The 27,748-nt window shown below is 44.6% G+C and overlaps 1 protein-coding gene across 2 annotated transcripts in view; it reads left to right on the top strand.

Annotated features, from left to right (window-relative positions):
- Window positions 1–27,748, top strand: part of rgs7b (regulator of G protein signaling 7b) — a 405,937-nt gene that overhangs the window by 284,249 nt on the left and 93,940 nt on the right. For both annotated transcript variants that reach the window (XM_048536139.2, XM_048536137.2), the window contains exon 5: window positions 22,894–23,000. In XM_048536139.2, the coding sequence (XP_048392096.1) occupies window positions 22,894–23,000 (107 nt within the window). The remainder of the gene's footprint in view (window positions 1–22,893; window positions 23,001–27,748) is intronic.

Raw genomic sequence — 27,748 nt, forward strand, 5'->3', positions numbered from 1 at the left:
ATAAATTGAAATAGAATGATTGGCACATAAAGATCACAATACTTCAAAAAAAATTAAAATAAAACCAAATCAAGTTAATATATCCTTATTCTTATGTCAGCCAACAGACTACTGGAGAATCCCACAGTTTTGATAAGGCAGTGCTGTCAATTTCTCATGATCAAAGGCACAACAAGGAGGAAGCAAGTTTTCATTTTTTGTGCTCTTTGGACAATCAAGCCCCACCTGCCTTGAGGTGTTTTATAGGTGTGTTAAAGACTCATTATTATCCCCGTGAATGTTTCGATCAAAGCCCCTTAATCTCTTCTAACTTCCAAATCAATTAGTTTTGCTTGCTTTTCATAAGCAGCTGATCTTGCACCCTTCATTTCAAAATATAATGATAACAGAGCTGGCTCCAGTTTGAACTTGTTTTTTTTAGAAAAGCCTATCAAAAAAAAGAACATTACCATGTGTTTCACATTTGTTATTGCTGAAACAATCATTATATTTTATAGTATATTAAGTATATTAAGTTAGTATATTAAAGCCCTGTCACATTAGCTTCCATTTTCCTCAGCATTTTGCACCATTTTGTTCCACTTTGATGCCTTTCTCTTTATATTGGGTAAAACAAAATCTTCATAAAGTGGTTTCAAAGATTGATTTCAAACCCTCAAAGCATGCTGGTGATGAGGTACATTAATGACCTGTTCATTTCACACCTCAATGGATCTAAGTATCATGACCATAGGCTAACCTTAACTTTCAGTTGTGGATGTAATGGGTTTGTCAGTAATGTCAGTCAGGTGCTTCTGGTGCTAATGCCTTAGTTTGTCACTCTATGGAAGATGATGCTTGCTTGACAAAATGCATACAAATTGCACTGATTCAATCTGTCTGTTAAGGTTATGTAGCAAAGTGCCTGCAATGTGTTCTTCTCCATGCACTCCAAGAAGCACAGGTTCTCAGTTTAAGCATAGGTGCTTAAAAATAAATGGGAATTATACTCAATGAAATTGAGGTGCTGCCTTTATTTCAGTCACAAGACTTAGATCTTTAAACATTGTGCAAACTAAATAGAGCTTTGTGGTGCTCATTTTTGAGACAGTATGCGCATCCTTGGATAAGCATATGAATGATGATGGGATAGTATAGTTGGAGGGGCTTAGATTAGGTCACAGGTCGGCGCAACATCGAGGGCCAAAGGGCCTGATCTGCGCTGTATTGTTCTATGTTCTATATTCTATGTTTTAATGTTGGACTGTTGGATCCCACATGTACATGCACACTTCCAATGGAGTGTGCCGTACATTATGTTGGTAATGTGGTTTGGACACACACATCATGAAATGAATCAGCTTGCAATATGGATTTGTCACCATCCCTGCCAGCATTCCAATTCTGTTGCAGTCCATTCCTAGTTCCAACCTCACACTTCTGAACATGGCCTTTAATGTTATGGAGAACCCGCATAATGTACGAGATAAAGGGAAAATGAATTGATTAGTTGCTGATTATTCTTTTCCTGATTCGTAGTCTTATTGTATTCACTTTTGGAGCTTTTCCATTCTAGGCTAAAGTTTGAATAGTCTACAAAGAGTTGCTTGGCTGGCACTGAAGCAACTTTGTTTTTTTTTATCAAAAACATTCACTCAAGAAAATTGCTTCCAAACATCGGTATATTCATACGCACCATCTGGGAATTAAGCATGACTGGAAGAAGGAAGAAAAGACACACAGAGCAGGACAAACTATTGGAAGAGGAGTAGGAGGAAGAGGGGAAGAGATTTTAGCAAGAGACGATATCTGTCAAAACCTTTAAGGAATAATTATAATGCTTCGACATCAGCAAGGATGAAAGCTTGAGACATCTGGTTTACTAAATAGGGTTTGAGTGAATTCTACCAATGGCTGATAACCTCAAAGCAGTGGCAAAGATGGTGCTGAGTATATCTGGCATGGTGGCATTGTTGCCAGTGCTATGAATTGTAGGCACGATATGTTGTCAAAAAATCTTGGTGCTTAATCTCTCAAATGTTCAACTGCTTCTCAAAAGCATCAAAGCACAGATTTACATTTCAGAAAAATCTCACAACTTCTTGCAGCCACAGTGCTCCTTCTCATTAACTGATACAGCACACCTTTAAATAGTACTTGCCACTTATGATTTGAGGTTCTCTCCAATGGATGCAACCTATAAAAGGATTGGCTGCCTGCAATATGGTGAACAAGAGCTGGCTAATCTTGTATCACAGTTAAATGATTAGTATTAACCATGAAACCTCATATGTCTATTTCAACTAATCTTCTAAAATCCTGTAAATCTCATTATATTTTGTGCGTGGCAGATTTCAAGTGTTAGTTAACAGTGGAGTTTGAGTTGGCAGTACTGATGCTATCACCGTCATGTTTGTGGGTGTTTGACTTTCAGTTCGTTTCAATAATAAAAGGGAGTTTGAATTTGGGAGGGGGATGCTGTATTTTTATCCAGAGAGGGCACTGCTGCTGAATGAAAGATTTTTGGGCATCTTGTGGCATAGTGCTGGTCCTTACCTCTAAGCCAGGTGGCCTGGGCTCAAGTCCTACCTGTTCCAGAGATGACCAATAACATCTCTGAATAGGTTGATTATAAGTGAAAAACGTCACCACCTTTCTTACTGGGTGTCGGCATAACATATTTTGAAACTTTTTGGAAACATTGATAGCAAGGTTCCTTCAAATTCAATACCGGTTTTATTTCCTAAACATAAGTGTGGAGTTAACTACCAACTAATATGTTTGTTCACCCAAGTTTTTTTTACCGTATATTTGCACAGATATCAGCATAAAAGTGCTAAATTCAGAGTTACTGAGTCCAAAGGTACTCTTCTTTCACTAATATTCCTAAGAAACAAACTAATTGGGAGCTGATCCAATGTCACAAAATACAATGCACATTATAACTATGTCTGCCTTTTCTTCTTGTGTCCTCTGGTCAAAGGCAGGTCTGACCTACACTTTCAAAACTTATGTCATTTGGTAGGGCAAGGAGACAGATCCCGAATCCACCCTAATTGAATGGGGAAACAACAAACCTTGAACTGTGGTACTAATGAGGAAATGTGAGGACAAGTTGGAGAAACTTGGATTGTTCTCACTGGAACAACAAAGGTTGAGGGGTGACCTGGTAGAGATCTACAAGATTATGAAGGGCACGGACAGAGTGGACAGTCAGAAGCTTTTTCCCAGGGTGGAAGAGTCAGTTACCGAGGCCATGGGTTTAAGGTGCGAGGGGCAAGTTTTTTTTACTGAGGGTGGTGGGTGCCTGGAACTCGCTGCCGGGGGGAGGTAGTGGAAGCAGATACAATAGTGACTTTTAAAGGGTGTCTTGACAAATATATGAACAGGATGGGAATAGAGGGATACAGTCGCTGGTAGGGCTAGGAGTTTTAGTTGTGACGGGCAGCATGGCAGTACAGGCTTGAAGGGCCAAAGGGCCTGTTCCTATGCTGTAATTTTCTTTGTTGTTTGTTCTAATATGATTCACACCAACTGTATAACCAGTTGAGCCAACTGGCCCCTCCAGGAGTCTGTAATTTTAAGGCAACATACACTAAGATGCGACTTGAATAGTGGTGGTAGAGATTGCAATTTCTTCTCATCACATGACTGACCAGTAATCACTCCTGTTCTTGCCAACTCTGTTGGTGTACACAAGTTGATTCTCACCGTGTCTCACTATATTATGAATGCATCTTCCTTGGTCATCAAGTCATGGACTGATTCAGAGGCTGAGATGCTGTCAACTGCATCACAAGCCCTTTGGCTACCCTAGTATAATATCTGTCTATATTGTTAAGTCAGATGTTGTTAGGTAGATGACCTGAGCAGCTGGCTGCTCTGAATTTAGCTGAGCTTTGTCCATGGATGTTAAATAGTGACAAGTACAATGTATGAAGCACCAGCAGCATGCTTTTACTTGAGTAATCAGCATCTGTGTTCCAAAGGAAACTTGGATGCTTACCTGCCTGCAAAGTGAGTGGGTGAACTAAAGTGGTCACCATGAACAAACGTTATTTGCGCTAGCCAGTTAGGTAAGACATGAGAGCAATCTCGTTCTGAAGAGCTTTACTTTGTCTCCACAAGGACTGTGTAGTGGTCACTCTTATTAGCACTGTCCTGGACAGATTCAGCTGCAGCAGTCAGATTAGTGAGGATGAAGTCACGTATATTTTCTCTCTGAGATAGCAAGGTGTAGAGCTAGATGAACACAGCAGGCCAAGCAGCATCAGAGGAGGAGGAAGGCTGACATTTTGGGCCTAGACCCTTCTTCAGAAATGGGGGAGGGAAAGGAGATTCTGAAATAAATGGGGAGAGAGGGGAAGGGGGATAGAAGATTGATAGAGGAGAACATAGGTGGAGAGGAGACAGACAGGTCAAAGAGGTGGGGGTGGCGCCAGTATATTTTCTCTCTTGCTGGTTCCCTAACGACATGCTGGAGACACAGCCTAGCAGATATGTCCTTTTAAGTTTCAACCAGCTGCTGACCTAATCTTTGATAATGTAGTATCAGAGATAATGGGAACTGCAGATGCTGGAGAATTCCAAGATAATAAAATGTGAGGCTGGATGAACACAGCAGGCCAAGCAGCATCTCAGGAGCACAAAAGCTGACGTTTCGGGCCTAGACCCTTCATCAGAGAGGGGGATGGGGAGAGGGAGCTGGAATAAATAGGGAGAGAGGGGGAGGCGGACCGAAGATGGAGGGTAAAGAAGATAGGTGGAGAGAGTGTAGGTGGGGAGGTAGGGAGTGGATAGGTCAGTCCAGGGAAGATGGACAGGTCAAGGAGGTGGGATGAGGTTAGTAGGTAGCTGGGGGTGCGGCTTGGGGTGGGAGGAAGGGATGGGTGAGAGGAAGAACAGGTTAGGGAGGCAGAGACAGGTTGGACTGGTTTTGGGATGCAGTGGGTGGGGGGGAAGAGCTGGGCTGGTTGTGTGGTGCAGTGGGGGGAGGAGACGAACTAGGCTGGTTTAGGGATGCAGTAGGGGAAGGGGAGATTTTGAAACTGGTGAAGTCCACATTGATACCATATGGCTGCAGCATTCCCAGGCGGAATATGAGTTGCTCCACTGACCCCTTCACCCGCTTCCAACACAAGTCCTCCTCCTGGACACCGCCCCCAGGCCTCCTACCCTCCCTCGACCTCTTCATCTCCAACTGCCGTCGAGACATTAACCGCCTCAACATCTCCACCCCTCTCACCCACTCCAACCTCTCCCCCGCAGAACGGGCAGCCCTCCGCTCCCTCCGCTCCAACCCCAACCTCACCATCAAACCCGCAGACAAGGGTGGCGCAGTGGTAATATGGCGCACTGACCTCTACATCGCCGAGGCCAGACGCCAACTCTCCGACACCACCTCCTACCGCCTCCTCGATCATGACCCCACACCCGAGCACCAAACCATCATCTCCAACACCATTCACGACCTCATCACCACAGGGGACTTCCCACCCACAGCCTCCAACCTCATTGTTCCCCAACCCCGCACGGCCCGTTTCTATCTCCTTCCCAAAATCCACAAACCTGCCGGCCCTGGTCGACCCATCGTCTCAGCCTGCTCCTGCCCCACCGAACTCATCTCCACCTATCTGGACTCCATTTTCTCCCCTTTGGTCCAGGAACTCCCCACCTACGTCCGTGACACCACCCACGCCCTCCACCTCCTCCAGGACTTCCAATTCCCTGGCCCCCAACACCTCATATTCACCATGGACGTCCAGTCCCTGTACACCTGCATTCCGCATGGAGATGGCCTCAAGTCCCTCCACTTCTTCCTATCCCGCAGGCCCGACCAGTCCCCCTCCACCAACACTCTCATCCGCCTAGCTGAACTCGTCCTCACACTCAACAACTTCTCTTTTGACTCCTCCCACTTCCTACAGACTAAGGGGGTGGCCATGGCCACCCGCACGGGCCCCAGCTATGCCTGCCTCTTTGTAGGTTACGTGGAACAGTCCCTCTTCCGCACCTACACAGGCCCCAAACCCCACCTCTTCCTCCGGTACATTGATGACTGTATCGGCGCCGCCTCTTGCTCCCCAGAGGAGCTCGACCAGTTCATCCACTTCACCAACACCTTCCAACCCAACCTTCAGTTCACCTGGGCAATCTCCAGCACACGCCTCACCTTCCTGGACCTCTCAGTCTCCATCTCAGGCAACCAGCTTGTAACTGATGTCCATTTCAAGCCCACCGACTCCCACAGCTACCTAGAATACACCTCCTCCCACCCACCCTCCTGCAAAAATTCCATCCCCTATACCCAATTCCTCCGCCTCCGCCGCATCTGCTCCCACGATAAGACATTCCACTCCCGCACATCCCAGATGTCCAAGTTCTTTAAGGACCGCAACTTTCCCCCCACACTGATCGAGAACGCCCTTGACCGCGTCTCCCGTATTTCCCGCAACACATCCCTCACACCCCGCCCCCGCCACAACCGCCCCAAGAGGATCCCCCTCGTTCTCACACACCACCCTCCCAACCTCCGGATACAACGCATTATCCTCCGACACTTCCGCCATTTACAATCCGACCCCACCACCCAAGACATTTTTCCATCCCCTCCCCTGTCAGCTTTCCGGAGAGACCACTCTCTCCGTGACTCCCTTGCTCGCTCCATACTGCCCTCCAACCCCACCACACCCGGCACCTTCCCCTGCAACTGCAGGAAATGCTACACCTGTCCCCACACCTCCTCCCTCACCCCCATCCCAGGCCCCAAGATGACATTCCACATTAAGCAGAGGTTCACCTGCACATCTGCCAATGTGGTATACTGCATCCACTGTACCCGGTGCGGCTTCCTCTACATTGGGGAAACCAAGCGGAGGCTTGGGGACCGCTTTGCAGAACACCTCCACTCAGTTCGCAACAAACAACTGCACCTCCCAGTCGCAAACCATTTCCACTCGCCCTCCCATTCTCTAGATGACATGTCCATCATGGGCCTCCTGCAGTGCCACAATGATGCCACCCGAAGGTTGCAGGAACAGCAACTCATATTCCGCCTGGGAACGCTGCAGCCATATGGTATCAATGTGGACTTCACCAGTTTCAAAATCTCCCCTTCCCCTACTGCATCCCTAAACCAGCCCAGTTCGTCCCCTCCCCCCACTGCACCACACAACCAGCCCAGCTCTTCCCCCCCACCCACTGCATCCCAAAACCAGTCCAACCTGTCTCTGCCTCCCTAACCGGTTCTTCCTCTCACCCATCCCTTCCTCCCACCCCAAGCCGCATCCCCAGCTACCTACTAACCTCATCCCACCTCCTTGACCTGTCCGTCTTCCCTGGACTGACCTATCCCCTCCCTACCTCCCCACCTACACTCTCTCCACCTATCTTCTTTACTCTCCATCTTCGGTCCGGCTCCCCCTCTCTCCCTATTTATTCCAGTTCCCTCACCCCATCCCCCTCTCTGATGAAGGTTCTAGGCCCGAAACGTCAGCTTTTGTGCTCCTGAGATGCTGCTTGGCCTGCTGTGTTCATCCAGCCTCACATTTTATTATCGCTGACCTAATCTTTGTCGTGTATATTGAAGTCTCCCCTATCACCTTTATATCTTAAAATATAAACTGATGTTTTCCCAACCACCATCAGTTCTGAGGAAGGGTCACCAGACCCGAAACTTTAATTATTTTTTCTCCTCCACAAATGTTGCCAGACCTGCTGAGCTTTTCCAGCAACTTTGTTTTTGTTCCTGATTTACAGCATCCGCAGTTCTTTTGGTTCTAAATTACACCTTAATATTTTACCCTTTACATCAATCTCAACTGCTACCTGACTGTGCCCTGCTTTGGTGCTGTCTGTCTCTCTTAGAATATCAAGGAACTGAGAATACTATCTGTATCTCTAATATTACCTCTTGGTTCCCACTCAAATTCAATGTTACTTTAAACCTTCCCTAATAGTAACGGAAGTCAGATCTGCATCCATCTCATGTTTTGACTGCCTCACTCTGTCTCTGTCTCTCTCTCTCTCTCTCTCTCTCGCTCTCTCTGTCTTTCTTTATTCCCTGTTTCCTGACCACTTCTCAGATATTTTTTGTAAGGAAAGTATCAAGAGATATGTTAAGGTGATCCTGCCTTTAAAATCTGCAGACGCCCCTGCTGTTATTTCCTGACAGTTATTCTTCATACGTGCCTTTTGTGTTCCCACCCAGGAATTAAAATCAAGACAGTTGAGAAAAAAAAGAAGATAATGAATGCACAAGGTTAAATAAAGGGTTTGTTTATTTTGCCAAAGTTAAGTCATGAATATCATTTAAAAACTTTTGTGTGCCATTGAGGTAGATTTTGATTAAATATTGTTTGTGCATAAGTAATAAGTTGGCATGTACCCTGCCTAGAGTTTGATCAATGCAGGAAAATGCGAAGGGACATATGATTATCAAGGTGAGCCAGTAAGTAAAATGCACAGTTCGTTTCATTCAGACAGATGTCAAGTAGTTGATGAGAGTCAACAGTGTAGCCACAAAGTGAAGAGTTTTTGACTGTATAAACAAACTGAGAGATTGAGTGTACAGGTATGCAGGATGGTGCAGTGCATAGTGAATTTCAATTTCAATGGGTGCAAAACAGCCCATAACAGGCATGCCACCTACTGTATACTGCAACCACTCTGTGCGATACTAACTGTGCACCCCAACAACTGCCCACCCCACAAACTTTAAAGATAACAAACCATACACTCAATCAGATAGTAGGATTCTATCTTGGAGGAGATGGTCTTTGTTTGGCACATCCATGGCATGAATGTTACTTGCTACTTAACAGTCTAAGCCTGAACATTGTCTGCGTCTTTTAACATTTGAATACATTGAATATCTAAGGAGTCATGCTGGTGCTGAACTTGTGCAATCATCAGTGAACATCCCCAATTTTGACCTTACAATTATGGAAGGTAATTGATGAAGCTAATTGGGAAAAATTGAAAGTGATACAACGTGACTTGTGCAGAGTTGCTGTTCCACTCTTTCAAACTTCACTCATCACAAGCTTCAGCTAATGCATAACTTTTTAGTGCTGTGACCACGCTGTGGCTTGAAGAGGTGTATTTTGTCCTGATTTATTTTAAAAATGAGAAATTGAATGAGAGATGCCAAGCTATGTGTGGTAACATACACAGTTTGGGAGGCTTTGGGTTTTTTAAAAATTGGAATAATAGAAGCATCCTGAGTGGGTGTGGCCAGCTGTCAGAGACCAGGATTCCCAAGGGTCTTTTTTAGCTTCTAGATTCAACAGAATCTAGGGTTTTCAAGAAGTAGAAGCTATTGTTTTCCCTCTCTCAGTTACAATTAGAAGCTGGAGTTTCTCTTCCTACTGCAGGTGTTCCATGTGACAAAATATGTTTTCTAAATTACCTTGTTGTCAATGGATATGGGATGTTTGTGGGATGTTACTATATTGGAACAGTTAATTAGTAATAGTTACTGTTTCAATTATTCAGATAGGTTTTCCAATTGAGCTGTTAGTATAAATTCTTCTTTCTTTTGTTGTATTTTAACTACAGTGTTTAAATAAATTGTGTTTTGCTTAACAAGTGTTTGACCAGTTGCATCACATCTGGAACACCCATTTCACATCTACCTTTAAAAAAAGGAAAAGTTCAGTCTAGGCTTGCTTCTTAAAATATTTTGAGGGGGTCTGGTCTGGCCCATAACAGTGCAAATTCTATTCAACACCAAATCATCATTGTCCTTGTCCTATCTAAAATTCACAGATACTCTTCATCCTATCGCATGGATTTCATGATAGTAGCTCTCATCCAAATCCTTCCATTTCCTCAATTCATCATAGTCCTCTCTGGGAACCCTTTCTAGCAAAGTATGCAAGTTTACATGATCTGTCCCTTAGACTCTGGTTGACTGCACGCTGCCCAGCCCTAATGGTAATCTGACAATGCGTAGTTTTTCATATTTGATTGAAGGCACCTTTTGGCAGAAAAGTAATGCACTTGCATCAATTTTTAATGTCAAATTACTGCATTAATCTCAAGGAGTAATGAATCCAAATTGAAATTTGAACCTGAGCTTCATACCAACAAGAACTGGAGAAATAAATGATAGTTGCAGCAAAAGATGCTGATCAGAGTTAATTGAGAAGAGATGTTTTAGAGGGCAAATAGATTTTAAAAGGTTTCTTCCTAGACCCAGTTAAAATGTTATTTTTCCTTCTTCACCAACATGACAAGTGATAGGCCTCTAGCCAGAAGGGAGCATGTGTCTCCTGCCAAGCAAAATGAGAACTTAACAGGCCAGTTCATGCCTGATTGAATTCTGAATTTATAGGCATTAATACCAAAGTAAAAGCAGTTATACTGAACTCATTTGTGACTGTATTTAGATTGGCAAAGTTGATTTCATGTAAAATCTTTACAGACTTGAAACTCAGCATAAATCAGGCTCAGATCCAGGATAATAAAATGTGAGGCTGGATGAACACAGCAGGCCAAGCAGCATCTCAGGAGCACAAAAGCTGACGTTTCAGGCCTAGACCCGTCATCAGAGAGGGGGATGGGGTGAGGGTTCTGGAATAAATAGGGAGAGAGGGGGAGGCGGACCGAAGATGGAGAGAAAAGAAGATAGGTGGAGAGGAGAGTGTAGGTGGGGAGGTGGGGAGGGGATAGGTCAGTCCAGGGAAGACGGACAGGTCAAGGAGGTGGGATGAGGTTGGTAGGTAGGAGATGGAGGTGCGGCTTGGGATGGGAGGAAGGGATGGGTGAGAGGAAGAACAGGTTAGGGAGGCAGAGACAGGCTGGACTGCTTTTGGGATGCAGTGGGTGGAGGGGAAGAGCTGGGCTGGTTGTGTGGTGCAGTGGGGGGAGGGGACGAACTGGGCTGGTTTAGGGATGCGGTGGGGGAAGGGGAGATTTTGAAGCTGGTGAAGTCCACATTGATACCATTGGGCTGCAGGGTTCCCAGGCGAAATATGAGTTGCTGTTCCTGCAACCTTCGGGTGGCATCATTGTGGCACTGCAGGAGGCCCATGATGGACATGTCATCTAAAGAATGGGAGGGGGAGTGGAAATGCTTTGCGACTGGGAGGTGCAGTTGTTTATTGCGAACCGAGCGGAGGTGTTCTGCAAAGCGGTCCCCAAGCCTCCGCTTGGTTTCCCCAATGTAGAGGCAGCCACACCGGGTACAGTGGATGCAGTATACCACATTGGCAGATGTGCAGGTGAACCTCTGCTTAATGTGGAATGTCATCTTGGGGCCTGGGATAGGGGTGAGGGAGGAGGTGTGGGGGCAAGTGTAGCATTTCCTGCGGTTGCAGGGGAAGGTGCCGGGTGTGGTGGGGTTGGAGGGCAGTATGGAGCGAACAAGGGAGTCACGGAAAGAGTGGTCTCTCCGGAAAGCAGACAGGGGTGGGGATGGAAAAATGTCTTGGGTGGTGGGGTCGGACTGTAGATGGCGGAAGTATCGGAGGATGATGCATTGTATCCGGAGGTTGGTGGGGTGGTGTGTGAGAACGAGGGGGATCCTCTTTGGGCGGTTGTGGCGGGGGCGGGGTGTGAGGGATGTGTTGCGGGAAATGCGGGAGACGTGGTCAAGGGCGTTCTTGACCACTGTGGGGGGAAAGTTGCGGTCCTTGAGGAACTTGGACATCTGGGATGTGCGGGAGTGGAATGCCTCATTGTGGGAGCAGATGCGGCGGAGGCGGAGGAATTGGGAATAGGGGATGGAATTTTTGCAGGAGGGTGGGTGGGAGGTGGTGTATTCTAGATAGCTGTGGGAGTCGGTGGGCTTGAAATGGACATCAGTTACAAGCTGCAACCCCTGCAACCGCAGGAAATGCTACACTTGCCCCCACACCTCCTCCCTCACCCCTATCCCAGGCCCCAAGATGACATTCCACATTAAGCAGAGGTTCACCTGCACATCTGCCAATGTGTTATACTGCATCCACTGTACCCGGTGCGGCTTCCTCTACATTGGGGAAACCAAGCGGAGGCTTGGGGACCGCTTTGCAGAACACCTCCGCTCGGTTCGCAATAAACAACTGCACCTCCCAGTCGCAAAGCATTTCCACTCCCCCTCCCATTCTTTAGATGACATGTCCATCATGGGCCTCCTGCAGTGCCACAATGATGCCACCCGAAGGTTGCAGGAACAGCAACTCATATTCTGCTTGGGAACCCTGCAGCCCAATGGTATCAATGTGGACTTCACCAGCTTCAAAATCTCCCCTTCCCCCACCACATCCCAAAACCAGCCCAGTTCGTCCCCTCCCCCCACTGCACCACACAACCAGCCCAGCTCTTCCCCTCCACCCACTGCATCCCAAAAGCAGTCCAGCCTGTCTCTGCCTCCCTAACCTGTTCTTCCACTTACCCATCCCTTCCTCTCACCCCAAGCCGCACCTCCATCTCCTACCTACTAACCTCATCCCACCTCCTTGACCTGTCCGTCTTCCCTGGACTGACCTATCCCCTCCCTACCTCCCCACCTATCCCCTCCCCACCTATACTCTCCTCTATCCATCTTCGGTCCGCCTCCCCCTCTCTCCCTGTTTATTCCAGAACCCTCACCCCATCCCCCTCTCTGATGAAGCGTCTAGGTCCAAAACGTCAGCTTTTGTGCTCCTGAGATGCTGCTTGGCCTACTGTGTTCATCCAGCCTCACATTTTATTAACTTGGATTCTCCAGCATCTGCAGTTCCCATTATCTCAGTTCCAGGATAGCTGGCTAACCCACTGACGTGTCTAATTTCACCAATTTTGTACTGGAGTTACAATGTATTTTGATGTATATTGATGCCAATGATCTGATTTACGAAGTTGTTTCATAAAAAAATGCTCATTGTCAAGGATATTTTTATACATCAGTCTAGGATATATCCACTATCAGTCAGCCAAGTGAAAGGGAGAGAAAAACAATGTCTCTTTGGGGTTATGATAGCTCCAAACTTTCAAGCCTGGTGGTGGAAGTTTGGAACTAAGATTACCATCCATAGCGATGGAGAGCAGTGAATTCACAGGGAGATAGGTTGGAAGGTGAGGGGGGTGCAGAGGAAATGAGGCAACCAGTGTCTCCTTGACAGTCCTGAATGTGTAGGTCAAGTGCAGGTAAAAGACTAGAGGGAAGGGTACAGGTGGAAGCAGTGTGTTGGAGGTGGGTGAAGTGGTCTATGGAATAGGGAGAGGACTGTTATCCAAAGAAATGGGCATGGAGGTGATGGTGGTTAAATGCACCAATTTCCCTGTAAATTGACTGCACTCCATGCTCTCAGATCCAACCATGACTTTGTAGTTAAGCCTGCTGACAAGGGTGGTGTTATTGTAGTCTGGCGGACTGACCTTTACATTGCAGAGGCTGAATGCTAGCTGTCAGATACCTCCTCCTATCTCGTTTAGACCATGATCCTACCAGGGAACATCAGGCTATCATGTCCACTACTGTTATGTATGATCTCCCCCACACTGCCTCAAAGCTCATAGTCTCCCAACTCCACATGGCTCACTTCTATCTCCTTCCCAAAATCCACAAACCAGGACAGGCAGACTTGTTTCTGCCAGCACCGGTCCCATAGAGCACATCTCTTCTAACCTCGACTTGATTTTTTTCTCCCCTTGTCCAGTCTCTTCCCATTCATGTCCATGATTCTTCTGACACATTCTGCCACTTCCAGAATTTTATAGTTTGCGGGCTCTAGTGGCCTCTTTAAAATGGACAAGCACTACCTTTACATGTCCATCCTCCATCAGATGGTCTCAGGGTTCTCTGCTTCTTCCTACAAGAAAGACCTAACTGTCCCCATTCACCACTACTTCCTTTACCTGGCCAAGCTCATCTTCACCCTGAACAACTTCTCTTTTAACTCATTTCACTTTCTTCAGGTCAGAGGGGTGGCCATGGGTACCTACTTGGACCCCAGTTATCCCGGTGTCTTTGTAAGGTATTCCTTGTCCCAGTCCTATTCCAGCCCCATCACTAATCTTTCTCCAGTACATCAATGACATCATTGATGCTGCTTCCCTCTCTCATCTGAAATTGGAAAAGTTTATCAATTTTGCTTTCAATTTCTAGTCCGCTCTCACCTTTACCTGGTCTATCTCTGACTCCACTCTTCCCTGCCGCAACATCTGTTTCCATTTCTGGGGGTAGACCGGCCACTAATATCCACTCCATAACAACCAACTCCCACAGTTACCTTGACCATACACCCTGACACCATGTCTATTCCATTCTCCCAGTGCCTCCCTCACCGTCATATCTGTTCTAATGATGCTAATTTTGACAAATGGGCCTCCGAAATATCCACCTTCTTCCTCAACCGGAAATTTCCCATCACCATGAGTGACAGGGCCCTCAGCTGGGTCTAATCTATCTCCTGCACTTCAGCCCTTATTCACTCTCTCCCTTCCCACAACAGCGATAGGGTCCCCTTTATCTTCATCTATCATCGCATCAGCACCCACATCCAGAAGATCATCAGCAGCCATTTCTGCCACCTCTAGTGGGGATGCCACCACCAGACACACATTCCCCTCCCTTCCCTTGTCAACCTTCTGTAGAGACCGTTCACTCCAGGATACTTCCAACAGCCCCCCACAACCCTATGGCATCATCCCTCGCACCATTGAAGGCATGACACCTGCCTGTATTTCCTCCCTTTTCAGTATCCAAGGGCCCAAACACGCCTTCCAGGTGATGAAGCACTTTATCTGCATTTCGCTCAATCTAGTCTACTGCATTCGCTGCTCACAATGTGGGCGACCACTTTGCAGAACCCCTGCGTTCTGTGTGCAAACAAGACCCTGATCTTCCATTTGCCTGCCACTTCTTCGTCAACCTCAGGGCAACCTGGAAGAACAGCACCTTTTTTTCTGCTGGGGTCTACAGCCTTCAGGAGAAAATATCAAGTTCATCAATTTTAGGTTCTGAGGCACCATGTCCTTCCCCTATTGTTAACCACTAATAGTCCCCATTAGTAGCTATTCATTCTACTAGGCTGATTCTTTTCCACTCTTTAGCTTGTTCAACTATTCTTCTCACACTTTGAGCTCTATCCCTACCTATCATTAACTCCTTACCTCTCCCACCATCTATCTTCTGCATAAATCCAACTTTTTCCTAGCTACCATGATTTCTGAGAAAGGATAACTCTACCCAAAATGTTAACTCTGATTTCTTCTCAAAGATGCTGCCAGATTTGCTGAGCATTTCCAGCAATTTCTGTTTTTGCTTTTGGTTTCCTGAATCCACAGTTCTTTCGGTTTTTAAACTAATAAAATCTATAGGTGTAAAACAGCTCCTGATATGAATGCAGACTCTGAAACCGATACAGGCACTGAAACTAAAATAGACCATGACATTAATTCAGACCCGTAAATTGATACACGGAACCTTGAACCTAAAACAGGCCCTTGAACCTCGAGCAAACCATGAGTTTGATACAGAGCCAAAACTTAAAGCAGATCCTGGAACTAGGTCATCAGGCTGTTTCAAAAATGCCTGGAATTCAGACAATTCCAGTATTTGGACAGCTGGAATCAGGACGTCTATCCCATAGATGGTGGCCAAGTTTTTGGTGTTATTCCACTGAAAACGCATTTGTCATAGATGCTGTTTAAAATGTCCATGAGAACAATAGCCAAAAGCAGTCACATGACACTGCCACCTGTTTGGGGCAAAAAGGCAAAAAGCTTCAACACCTGTCTCCTTTTCCAACAAAACACGGAATTATGTGTTTTTCTCCAATAGTTTCTCCAGTAGCTTTAAGAGAACCTGCTATTGTTCTCATTAGGTTTCCATAAAGATAACCTCATGTTTGGTAATCTTCAGTTGGAAACATTCTGAACAATTTTTCAAGATTTCAAAGCAGCAAAGCATTTAAAGTTCCTATTTTCAGCCAATTCCTATGCTTCGTTTTTCATTCTGTTTGTTCCAGAGAGCAATCTTTCCGCTTCCATGTTACCCTGGAGCAGAACCAGTTGTGAAGCAAGGTCTGCCCAGCAGTTATATTCTCAGCAGGCTTCTGTTCACGAAACATTTCATCGCCCTGACACTGTGCCACCAGCTGTCAACGAGCAATTTATTATTCATTCTTTTCCTCCAGAATTGTCATCAGTCATGTTTGATAGTTTCCACCTCTGGCTGCTGTCGCAAATGCTGTCAGATCGTTCTGCTATATTTGGAAACCTGCCAGCCAGTTAGACATATACCTGTTCTCCACTCAGGAAGGCTGAAGGTCCTGGTAACTTAAACCTCAATGTAAGTGACAGTCTTTCCTTTGTCTGCAGACTTGTTTCCACCCAGAGCTATTGAGTGAGGTGAAACCTGCACGACTCCACTTTATATAGATTACAGTACTGCAGATTACCAATGGCATCAAACTGAATCCATCAGTAATCCTAATATTTCCAAGTTATAATTGAGCTGCACTTCACAAGTCAAAAATGAGCTAAATTTTCACAGTTTCCGAGAGATGGTTTAGGAGTCGGGACAAGAAGCAAAGTTACATTTGGCAGCTCAGCAGTTTTGGCCCATCGATGGCCCAGTTGCTGAAGTTGATGGCACTGGCAGGAAGTTCCAGACTACAAGTGGGACCCTCATTGAAGGTAGGGGCCAGGGTGCCACAGGAGGCTACCTCCTGATGATGTTACTGGCACCTCCTCTTGACAGCGTCAGTGACTGGGCTGCAATGGCCAAAGCTTAGGTCACAAACCACACTGTGGATGAGCTCCTCTATTTTCAGGTGCCCTTGTGTTCCCCTGCCTGCCTCAACAACAGGCATCCCTCACATTGGGACTGCCAGCACAAAATTGCTGCAGACCCTCACGTTGGCCATGGTGTGGAGTTTCTGATGGTGGACTAGGGTCAGAACTCACACAACATCAGGTTATAGTCTAACAGGTTAATTTGAACTCACAAGCTTTCAAGTGCAGCCTCTTTGTCAGGTGCAGTGAGAGAGAACAGCACACAGACACAGAATTTACAGGCATAGATATCAAGGGCAGAGACATCAAAAGACCATATAACTGGTGTGAGTGGAGTGTCAGATAATAAGTCTTTGCAGGTGACCAAGAGTATGAGTGACCAAGATGTGGGTAAAGTGTCACCAGCTGAATCACCAGCAAAGGGATGACCTATAATCCGATTAAATGAGGCAGACAGATAATTACAAACAATTAAAAATAAGGTGGTGCTGGAAACAAACTAAACGACTGGAATAACATGATAGGTATAAGTGTCCCATGCTGAGGATCTAACCAAAGTAATAAGTAAATCAAAACAGTACAGACTAGTTAAGGTAGAGAGATTATAACAATTTATCAAGGTGATGGTGTTAAAATAGGACAGTAAGGAAGATTTTGCAGTCACAGAATGGTACAATGGGGTGACATGTAGCACAACGTGAAGCCAAGATCACAGTTGAGTCCATCTTTGTGGGTACGGAACTTGGCAATCAGTTTCTGCTCAGCGATTCTGCGTTATTGTGTATATCAAAGGTGGCCTTACCGGAAGAGAGAACATAGAACACAGAACAGCACAACACATGACAGGCCCTTCAGTCCATGATTTTGTGCCAATCTATTATCCTACTCTAAGATCAAACTACCCTGCATACCCTACATTTTACTATCATCCATGTGCCTATCCAAGAGATGCTTGAATGTCCCTAATGTATCTGATTCCACTACCATTGACAGCAGCACATTCCACACACCCACCGAACATGATATAGTTTCTCCATTCCACGGACGTACTGGACACTGAAGGGTACTCCATCGCTTGTATCCTGTGTGTCCTTTGAGGAGGTTCTTGTGGTTTTTCACACTTTGGAGTGGAGAAACTATGCCATGTTCATCGCAGCCTTCGACACATGTCATCGATGATGATGAGCATCTCGCCATGATCATGCCTATGCCTCCACTTCTCGCCTTCAGACAACTGCCAAACCTTAAACAGACTATCGTTCAGAGCAAACTACCCAGCCTGCAGGACAACATCAACCACAACACCATACAACCCTGTAATGACAACCACTGCAAGGAATGTCAGTTCATCAACACGGATACAACTATACAATGATGACACATGGGAACACTACCCACCACGTACATAGTAGGTACTCATTTGACTCAGCCAGCGCTGTCTATCTAATACACTGCAGGCAAAAATGTCCTGAGGCATGGTATACCGGCGTGACCATGCAGCTGCTACAACAATGGATGAATAGACACTGTGCAACAGGAACGTTCCCTCCCAGTGGGGGAAACACTACAGCGGTCGAGGACATTCAGCCTCCAATCTTTGGGTAAGCCTTCTCCAAGGCGGCCTTTGTGACACACAACAACGCAGAATCGCTGAGCAGAAACTGATATCTAAGTTCCACACCTGTGAAGGTGGCTTTGATCATGATCTTGGGTTCATGTCGCACTACATGTTACCTCATCACATTGTTCTGTATCTGTAAAATCTTCCTTACTATCCTGTTTTAAGACCATCACCTTGATAAATTGTAATAATCGCTCTACCTTAACTAGTCTGTACTGTTTTGAATTACTTATTACTTTGGTTAGACCCTCAGTATGGGACACTTATACCTATCATGTTATTCCAGTCATTTAGTTTGTCTCCAGCACCACCTTATTTTTAATTGTTTGTAATTATCTGTCTGCCTCATTTAATTGGATTATAGGTCATCCCTTTGCTGGTGATTCAACTGATGACACTTTACGTCTAACACTCTTGGTCACCTGCAGAGATTTATTATCTGACACTCCACTCACACCAGTTTTATGGTCTTTTGATCTCTCTGCCCTTGAAATCAATGCCTATAAATTCTGTGTCTGTGTGCTGTTCTCTCTCACTGCACCTGACAAAGAGGCTGCATTCTGAAAGCTTGTGAGTTCCAATTAACCTGTTGGACTATAACCTGGTGAAATGTGACTTCTGACTTTCACCCTCATATTGGATTACCTAATTCTCTGGTCTGCCACCATCCTCAATTGAGTGGAGATCCAGGAGGTGACTTCTTAATTGAGGATCCAACAGCAGGACTATGACCCACCTGGGAAAATTTATCCCGACATTAGTATCAGTCGCTTGGATCATGTTGTGTTCAGATATTGAATTGCACTTAGTCAGTTGGTTTACGATGCAATTGACCCCAACAATACAGGTTCAAATCCCCCACCAGCTGAGATTACTGTGAATGCCCACCTCCTGGACCTTGCCCCTCACTGAGACATGGTGATCCTCAGCTTAAACTCACCATGAGTTGCCTCTCTCTCTCCTTCTCTCTCTCTCTCTCTCTGGATAGTTTGGGGTGGTCTGAAATCATGGTGGCTTTACCTTTACAATAAAAGCAGTGAAAGTACTCAAAAGGGCTGGCAGCACCTGTGGAGAGAGAAATAGAGTTAACGTTTCAGGTCAGTGAGCATTCATCGGGATTTTATCACTGGCATTGCCCTCGTCTCTGGTATTCACCCAGCAGTGGGGGAAGCAGTCGTCATGTGGGGCACAAGCCTAACCTGTATGTTTGCGGGCTCCTGGGCTGAGGGGAGGATGCTGGTGTCTGTTTGCACAGGGACCACAGAGAGGCAACACTCCTCTGCCACTCTCCAATCCCTCTGCCATTCCATCACCCCCACCACCACCAGCAGCAGGCCCCCAAACTATTGAGACCAGGCTCCCTTGGTGATCCTATGCTTCTGTGTCTGCAGACATTCCCATTGGCACTCCCTGCAATGAACAGCTGCCAACCTCTGATTGTCCAGCAGTTCTTGGGAGAAGAATTTCCAGACCTGTCCACTTAGCAGTGATATTTCCTCAGAGGAGGAGTCAGAGGACTCTTGTAGTCTCTGGCTGGTTGGCAAGATCTCTATCGCCTGCATTAAATATGACCTTTTGTTTCACAGTGTCATGTAAAGCCACAAATTGCCGGAAATTTCACTCAGAAGAATAAATATTTCTGTGATTATAATGAGATCAGTTAGGTGCAATCACAGAATATGAGTTCCCTGATTGGGGCTGTTGACCTGCTCCAATCAGGGAGACCCGGCTCACAGATATAAACAGGAGCGTCAAAGGCACTGGTCACTCTGAGAGCTGGCTCTGAGGAAGCTGGATCAGTGTCAAGGACACTCCATGTGTAAATAAAAGTTGACTTGGTGATGGGATATGGGCCTCTGGAGTTATTTCTCTCTTTTTACCTGAAATATTCTGCTAGCCCTGAATGCAGTTGAGGACTATGTCATCTTAACTGGCAGAACACTCTTAGATATCAGTGATCACAGCATTGTTATGGCACAGAACGATGTCATTTGGCCCAACTTACCAGCACTATCTCTTCAAATGAACATCATCACCTAGTGCCAGTCTCCCGCACTATCCCCATAGCCTTGCACACTGTTTCCACCCAAATAACTTCAAATACCCATTTGAATGCTTCGATTGAACCTGCCTACACTGCATTTCCAGGCAGTGCATTCTGTACCAGAACGGAATGAGAAAGTCTTTTTCTCCTATCACCCTTGCTTCTTTCGCACATCATTTAAAAATATCACTAGATTCAATGTAATATATAATTTTGCTTATTTTGTTTTCCTTGTAGGTAATAACTACTCATGCATACTGGCATTCCAGACTTTAAACAGGATCGGAGTTACCAATCTGATCAAAGACAAGTGCCAGTAATCCCTGTTGCTTATATCCAAAGCAATTGATGTTCTCTCTGCTCTCTTATGACTGAAAGCATTTATTTAAGAATCCATCTCCCTATTATTGACCAGAGCTATTTGAATTTCACCTGCTTACTTTTATCACCTAACTCAATATTTTGCATTTCAGCATCATTATGATGATACAATAGCTAGTACACACTCTTTTATGATATGATACCGAAAAATTGTCCAAACAGCACCGGTGTTGTTTGGATTGCCACTGAGCTCAAAACTTTCCCTGACCTGATGCTATTATTCCGGAAACTTCCAATCCTGGCTGTCAGAGAAATGTACAGTGCAGTGTCGATCAGGGAACTCAGTCTCAGCAGAATGGAACTGGGGGAAGACAGGCCGTATCCCATTTCTATGGCATAGCTGCCATTATGGTAAGTTTCCAGGTCCAGTCTGTGTGTTAATGAATGGGTGAGTAAATAAGTGAGTGGGCAAAACAGTAGGTAGGTGAATAGGTAATTGGCCACTGAGGTAATAAAGTGTGAAGCTGGATGAACACAGCAGGCCAAGCAGCATCTCAGGAGCATAAAAGCTGATGTTTCGGGCCTAGACCCTTCATCAGAGAGGGGGATGGGGTGAGGGATCTGGAATAAATAGGGAGAGAGGGGGAGGCGGAGCAAAGATGGAGAGAAAAGAAAATAGGTGGAGAGGAGAGTATAGGTGGGGAGGTGGGGAGGGGATAGGTTAGTCCAGGGAGGACGGACAGGTCAAGGAGGTGGGATGAAGTTAGTAGGTAGGAGATGGAGGTGCGGCTTGGGGTGGGAGGAAGGGATGGGTGAGAGGAAGAACAGGTTAGGGAGGCAGAGACAGGTTGGACTGGTTTTGGGATGCAGTGGGTGGAGGGGAAGAGCTGGGCTGGTTGTGTGATGCAGTGGGGGGAGGGGACGAACTGGGCTGGTTTTGAGGTTGGGGTGGAAGGTGTTGGTGAAGTGAATGAACTGTTCGAGCTCCTCTGGGGAGCAACAGGCGGCACCAATACAGTCATCCATGTAACAGAGGAAGAGGTGGGGTTTGGGGCCTGTGTAGGTGTGGAAGAGGGACTGTTCCACTGAGGTAGTTGGGTCAGGTCATGTCAGGAGAGGTAATTAGACTGGGGTGTTGTTGGGCATCACAGGCAGTTAGGCAAGTGGTGGGTCGGGTAATCAGCTTTGCAGAGGTAGGGGATGGGCTGGGTGATAGTCATGTCCAGCTGTGATTGTAGTCCAGAAGATAGTCCGGTAGTTCGGGGGAATATTTTGGTTGTCTGTTAGAGTTGTGTAATTGGGTGATGGGAAGTGGTAATCAAATGGTGAGGGTAGTCTGTTCTGGTCAGAGAAGTTGGTCAAGGTATTGAGGTAGTCAGTTCTGGTCCAGAGAGTGGACCATGGGGCAGCTGGGAGCATTAGTCAAGTTGAAGAGGCAGTCAGGACAGAATATTGTAGCATAGTTGGGAGGGCTAATCAGGTAGACAGAAGCTGTAATCTGATCAGGGATTAGTCAGGCCGTTTGGAGAGGTGGTTCTGAGAATAATGGGGGTGAGAGGTATTTAGAGGTGTGATGGAAGTGGGGAATCATCAGTTTGGGAGGGTAGTGACGTAGATGTCAGGGCATCAATGTCAGGTTAGGTTAGATCATTGGGAGTAATTGAGTGGTCAGAGGGATAGTTGTGTAGTCTGTGTGTTTTGAGGGGATTGGAGATTGTTGGAATGGATTGGGGGAGAATAGTCAAGAGATCAGAGTTGTTATTTGCTTGGGCTGAGTCTGTGTGAGTGGTTGGAATTATCAGCTATGGAGTTACTCAAATGTTCAACTAGGTTTTAATCTGTTGAACATTTCTAAGTAATTAGCCAAGTAGGTACTGCTTGGCAGAAGTAGGGGATGGGGTGGATGATAGTCAGGTCTAATTTAAAAGTTGGAGATAATTGCAGAGGGTGGCGGGGAGCAAGGATATTGCCAAGCAAACGCTAAAACTTTCAAGGAATTTCATATATAGACCTACACAGAGGACCCCACGGGCTCTTAATATGCATCTTCAGTCATATATCCAGTTTTCAGTGATACATAGACTGGAAGAATCAGCACGATATGTATTCAGTTATTTCCATAAATGCTTAATGTTGGACTCATCGATTACCATGTACCATACCTGTTAAGTCTGCTGAAAAATAGACACTTCTGACCTTGTTCTGTCTTTTCTTTGAACAGTAGAAGCACTGCATCTTGGAACACTGATGGCAGCTCATGGATATTTCTTTCCAATCTCAGACCATGTGCTAACATTGAAAGATGATGGGACTTTCTACAGATTTCAGGTAGACTGAACACAAACTAATTATTATGACATAAAATTGAATCATATTTATTTATTTTTTCATTTAGGTGTCAACTCACATCTGTTAAATTTGCTCTTCCATCTTTTACAATAAAAATAGAAATTGGACAAAGTGGATAAGGAATAATTGTTCCCCTTAGTTCAATAATCTGGGGCATAATTCTAAGTTAATGAGCAAGAAGTTAACAGGAGATTTGCAGAAACAATTTTTTTTACCCAGGAGTAGTGGGAATTTGGAATGCACTGCCTACAAGAGTGGTACACAGTTGAGCACCTCAAATAGAATAACATTTAACAATATAGGCATAATGGTGGAAAATGGGATTAATATAGATAGGTTGGTGCAGATTCAATGGGCCAAAGTGCCTCTTTGGTGTTGTATGACTCTATGACACATCTGTGCTCCTGTGGGACTTAATATGTTCTACGTTCTTATGCATAAGGTCTTCCAAATTGTTCTGTGCCGCAGCTTTTTGAAGTCTGTCCCCAATCTCATTGTTATACATAAAGAGTAAAAGTCGAGGCACAAATGGGCACTCTATTTTCAACCCTTCTCCGTCCAAGCAGAACTAATTAACCAAGTAAGTTACATACACTGAATGAAGATTTTATAGCAACTGGGCAGAAATCCTGATACTGACTTATGAACAGTAACACTGGGGTAAACTATCACATAATCAATATGACAGATGATCCGACATCCTGAAAATTCGAACAGGAAAACCTGCAGGAATGCTAATCAAATCATTTACATCTCCATTGTACTCGGGCACTGATGATGTTTCCATGGGCCTCTTGTCTGCAGCCAGGAACTACAGATGAGAAAAGGTATCTGGAATGAGAAAAGACCAATAAGCAGATCAGGAGCAGCTGAAGGGAAACAAAGCTGACATAACTGGACCATTTGTTCTGTTTGCACTTAGCTCTTATATCTGACCAAAGGGTTAGCAGCATGTTACACTGCAACTGTAGACTACTGTGTCAATGACACTCAAAGTAAAAGCAACGCCTACCTGACCTGTGGATTCCAAATTTCTAGGTAAATAAGCAACTAAAATGTAAAATAACCCTATATTTGAACTGTATGTCACAGGGAGCTGTGGGGAAGAATCCTTTTGAATATTTAGGGCTGAGATGGATAGATTCTTGATCAATAGGGGAAACTAAGGTTCTGGGGAAAGGGCAGGAAAATGGATGTGAGGAATGTCAGATCAGCCATGATCCTGTTGAAAAGTGGAGCAAGTTCAAAGGACTGAACAGCCTACTCTTGTACCTATTTTTTGTGGCCTTATGGTCTAATATTCTGCCCTACATTTGTCTTTTACTTCAAGTCTTGTTTGATTGCTAAACCTTACCATCATGGTTACAACAGGAAGATCGACTTCCCAATTCCAATAGCCAACGAGGTGTCTCAAAATTAACTACTTCTGAAGTGTCGTCACTGTTATAATGTTAGAACCATAGTAGCCAATTTGCAAGCAGTAATCACTCAGCAACATCATTGTGACAATGACAGATAATCTCAGTTGGAAAGAGACAGCACAGCGCTTCCTGAAGTGTCAACCTTTGTTTTTATGCACCTATTCCTTGGAATGAGATTTGAATCAAGAAAATGTTAGGACAGAAAGGTAATGGAAAGCATTATTGAAATTTATTTCTGTTTTTAAAAGAGAATGACTGCTGATACCCTGCACACAAGGGCTAAATGTACACGCATTGTGCCGGTGTCCACAGGAGGCACAACCTTATTAAAATACAACATGTAACAATATCTCACCATAGCTCACACTTTGAATTACATTATTAAATTAGTTGTTTTCTATGTAAGGAAATGGAGCCTCTATCTCTGAGAAATTGGAACCAAGGGGTAGATTTTCTTTTCTAGCCTCTTGGTGCATCACTGTGCAAATGGTGAATTCATGCATCTCTGACGATTTTATATCCATCTGATGATTTTGTTTCCCATGAGAATTCACTCGATGCACCTGTATTGGAGGGAAAGCTGGAAAGGCTGGTCAATGACCCCTGTTCACAGGGATCTCTGAAATGAGTCTCTTGTCTGGACTTGCTATTCAGTGATCTCTGTTATCACCAGGTACTTTCACTTGTTTGCAGGAGCCACAAAGTGACTTCTTAACAACTTTTGTGCTCCTGAGATGCTGCTTGGCCTGCTGTGTTCATCCAGCCTCACATTTTATTATCTTATAAAGCCTCTGACTTACTGGTTAACAACAACAGCTTATAGCAACTGGTGAGGGTTAATAAATTGGCTTTCTTCAGGAGTTAGGTGCTTATTTTTCTGCTACAGAAACAGAAGACATACCAAATCGTGTTCCAGAGATTCAATGGCTTCTGACCCTCTTCTTCCAGAATTAGTTAATTAATTAACATGACATAGTCAGTGAACCAGAAACTCAGAAATCCAACTGATAGCCTGGATACATGGCTGCAACTCCGGCCGTGGCCAACCTATGGAATTTAGTTCAATCAATATATTTTGAGCACAAAGTTAATCTCAATACTGGTGTCCATTAATTTAAATTTCTAGGGTGCTATGGTAATTCTGTATCAATCATCCAAGCCTCTGGATTATAAGTGCAGTAAAATAAATACTCTCAGAGTAACACAAAATATTTTCCTTCTTATCCTTCAGTTTCAAATGTATGTGACTCTCATGGTGTCCAAACACATACAAGCTTTTGTTTTATTTCTCCTTTTCCTTTTTACATCAGGAATAAATCACTGGGCCAAAGTAATTTTGACGCTGTTGGAAATCTATGTGCCAGTGTGAAAGTGCATTAACAATTCATGTCAATTAAGTCATTTGTTTCTTTTTTGGAAGCAAAGCTGAATCACCAAGACAACCATCAAAGCTCATGTTAAATATTGACTTAAGCCCTAAGTGTTCAATGCAAAGACATGGCAAATAATATTTTTAACTGATATAAAATGTTTCAGTTGGAATGTGTGATTATATTACAGATAATAAAAAGCTAATGTTTACCACTTTCCAATTAGTTAGTTTTTCCAGCTAGTCTACAATGCTCATTGGCTTATTGTTTAAACCATGTGATGTCTAGGAGCAGGAAGAAAGAAACTGTGATAAATCTCTTGTTCTCTTGGCTGAGTCTAAGTTATGTAAAGTTTTTTCAACAGAATTCCTCACGATTTTTCTCTCTTTATCGTACTTGCCTAATTTTACTTCATTAGCAAACTACCTTACACAATAGTATTTGTCATGCCTGATTCTGGTGCTATCTTACCTCACACGGTTCCCAGAACTACTCACGACTAAACAACTATCCTGAGATTCACTAGCATCTCTTGAGCGTATGCCATCATTAAAAGCCCATTGTCCATCAGACAAGCGCTGTCAATCTAGAGCTGCCTTGCGCGGTTCCTGACATTTACCCTCAATATGACAGACAGTGAGACATCAGTGCCTCCACACCCCCACCCATCTCCCACCCCAACCCCTGCCAAGGTTTTTAGAGATCTCGCTGGATGGTGTGGTAAGCCAACTCAGGTGTTGGGTACAGGGACACTGAGTGGTATTTTAGGAACCGTACCAGGGACGTATTTGGACATGAAACAAAAGCTACTTCATTTCTTTTCAACCTCAAAAGGAGTGCTTTGAAATTAATGGCTTTATGCTTTTAATATGTGCTTGAAAATAATATTATAAGTAGATAGTTTGAATTACTCTATTTTATCTTCAGTTCTTTTGTAACAAAATTCCACTTCATTGTTGAAGCAAAATTTGCAGCATTGTCTACTCATGTTTCAGTGAGTGATGGCTTCGTTAAAAACAAAACAAATAACAACATGACCTATCAAGCCAGGTTCCTGACGTGGGATCTGACTTATCCTGTAATAACATCAACTTGGATCATAACAACTGTCCGAAAAAGGCCAATAACTTTCTCCACTCTGCCATCATAAGAACCACTATCTTCTCTCCGCAACATCACACTCACTCTGTTAGATTATTCCTTTGTTATTTAGCAGAGACATAAAAAATGGAAGTTAGTCATGGTTACATAGAAATATGGAAAATAGGTGCAGTAGTAGGCATTTGACCCCTCAAGCCTGCTCTGCTATTCAAAATTATGGTTGAAAATTATATTGGAGAAAAGCACTTTTGTCAATTTATCCATAAATTCATTTCCAAGAGCTGAACTATTCTGAAGGAGATATAAATGAAAAGTGAGTATCAAATTTCAGTCAATTTTGCGTTTAATCAACTGAATAAACAGTGAGATTATGAAGGAAAGTAATAAGTTAAGCAGCAGTGAATAGTACAAAATATTTATGGTCTGCTGTATGAGCATTCTAGTCATTGCTGATTGTCTTAGAGCAGCATGATAGGACGAGAATGTGATCCATGAGTCTAAAAGGGATAGGAAGAGCAGTACTCAGATCGAATTACTCAGGAAAACAGAGCTACCATCAAAGAGTCAGTGAATTGGACACGATGAAGAGAGAATGCATAATGAGGCCCAGACTCCTCTGGGATGGTAAATGAAATGTCATCACCTGATCCAGAGAAACCTCCAGAGATGGCAAACCATCTGCTCCACTATAAGTATGTTGCACATTTGTGCACTGATATCATTCTCAATAATTTCCAGGTTGTTTTGTCTCATTGGCCAGGTTATCATAGCTTGCCAAGAGATTCTGTGGCTGATGTTGGGTCACAGACAGTTTTTTTTTGTTGCCGATGATCAC

The sequence above is a fragment of the Stegostoma tigrinum genome, chromosome 9 (genome assembly GCF_030684315.1).
Source record: "Stegostoma tigrinum isolate sSteTig4 chromosome 9, sSteTig4.hap1, whole genome shotgun sequence".
NCBI lineage: Eukaryota > Metazoa > Chordata > Chondrichthyes > Orectolobiformes > Stegostomatidae > Stegostoma > Stegostoma tigrinum.